This window comes from Hipposideros armiger, unplaced genomic scaffold, assembly GCF_001890085.2.
Source record: "Hipposideros armiger isolate ML-2016 unplaced genomic scaffold, ASM189008v1 scaffold_15, whole genome shotgun sequence".
Classification (NCBI taxonomy): Eukaryota; Metazoa; Chordata; class Mammalia; order Chiroptera; family Hipposideridae; genus Hipposideros; species Hipposideros armiger.
In genome coordinates, this window is record NW_017731365.1 from 5,721,166 (window position 1) to 5,722,915 (window position 1,750).

General features: G+C 34.4%; 1 protein-coding gene across 1 annotated transcript in view; it reads left to right on the top strand.

The window, feature by feature from the left end:
• Positions 1-1,750, top strand: part of FAM149B1 (family with sequence similarity 149 member B1) — a 55,619-nt gene that overhangs the window by 27,604 nt on the left and 26,265 nt on the right. The window contains exon 4 of the mRNA XM_019624663.1: positions 263-427. Within this exon, the coding sequence (XP_019480208.1) occupies positions 263-427 (165 nt within the window). The remainder of the gene's footprint in view (positions 1-262; positions 428-1,750) is intronic.

Sequence of the window (1,750 nt, forward strand, 5' to 3'; positions counted from 1 at the left end):
TTTTATTTTATTTTTTAGCCATAGCTGTTGCATCTGAAAAGATAGCAAGCAGAATTCGATACTGCGTAATACACCTAAGTAGAGTAGTTCTATGGCTAGTATTTATTCTCCCTGTTCTGAGAACGAATAGGCATTAAAGCTTGAAGTTGTCCAGGAAGGTGTTGCCAGGGCAAAGCACTTTGAGCTGAAACTCATGTGACTGAGTTGTTGTGAGAACTGTTTATGTTGTACATAATTAATATTTGCTTTTTTTCTCTCCCAGATTTGGTATTAGGGGAAAGAAGTTACACTTTTCTTCTTATGTTCATAAAGCATCTTCCATTGCCAAATCCCCTAGCTTGTGTTCTATGGAAAAGGAAGAGGAAGACTGTATAATCTTCTCTGAAGGAATAATAGAGGAATACCTAGCATTCGACCACACAGATATGTGAGTATTATGTCTTTTAAGTTTTTTACTTGACTCCTATTTATATATTGATATCGATTTTTTTCTAAACAATACTACCAATATTAACCATAATTAGATTATGTCACTTTGTTACTATTTTCTATTACTTCTCAGGTATCAGAGTTCATGTGTTTAGTCGATATAAATTCCTGTTGCTTCCACATACCTATTGCTTCCACATACCAGGCTTCCCTGTGTATTTTCTTCCTGCACATACATTTGCCTCTTCCTCTGCACATGTCATTTGCCTCTTCCTGAGAGTAAACATTTTAAAATGAGTTCATTTTTTTCTCCACATAATTTGATTTTATCTTTTGTAAATTTCACTAGTAACTCATGGAAACACTGAAACTTTTTATACAAGCAGTTGAAGAGGTGTGAACTTCATAAATCCTGTGAAAAATGTGTATACAATTTATATAAAAACCTTATATTCAGCAGACTTTATAATTAATAATGCTTATTTACACCTATTCTTACTGTATCCTGACAATAATCCTGTGACATAGATATTATTTACCCCCTTTACAGAATATGTGAGAATCAGAGTAGTTAAAAGATTTGTCTGAGGTAAAGCTAAAACTAAAACCTTCTCTGATTCTAAATCTAGTCTCTCGTATCTGTTCCATGCTACCTTTCTGAAACGTTAATGTCTTAAACTATTCCTTTAAGCCTTTAAAAGTTCCAGAATTGATAATCACAGCAGCACATCTGAAACTAAGTGAGAATTCATTTCAGGTTATGAAGATGTGGTTAGATCTGGTTACTATTGTGTCAGATGATTCTGGACTCCTCTTCCCATAATGTTTCCTACTGAGCCATGCTTACTCACGTGCTCAATGTACCTATCCTAGAGTCAGCTAAACATAACTCAGATTTCTTTCCATACCACCATTGTTGTAAGAGAATCATAATTAAGTCCTTCTGGTTTTCCAGAGACTGTCCCTTTTCCCTTTACTTCATCTGGCCTGGGTCAAATTATCTCTATTTTCTCTTCCTTTTTCCTCAAATCAATCTTCTCCCTTGACATTAGCTTATGAAAATAAAGCTAATTTAACTAATTTAAAATGAGATGTAAATGGCTTATACAAGCAGGTGTCCCCTAGGACATTTCTTTCCCTTTTCCTGATAGTAAACCCAAATGAATTTTCAGGTAATACAGGGAAGAGTTACAGAAAGACAGCATTCACTTTAAAGAAACCACTGAGATACTGACTGAAAAATTACAGAGTAATTGGACCTTTAGAATGTTCCTCATTTAAGATATCGAAGGCCCTGAAATAAACCAAAACACCTATAGGA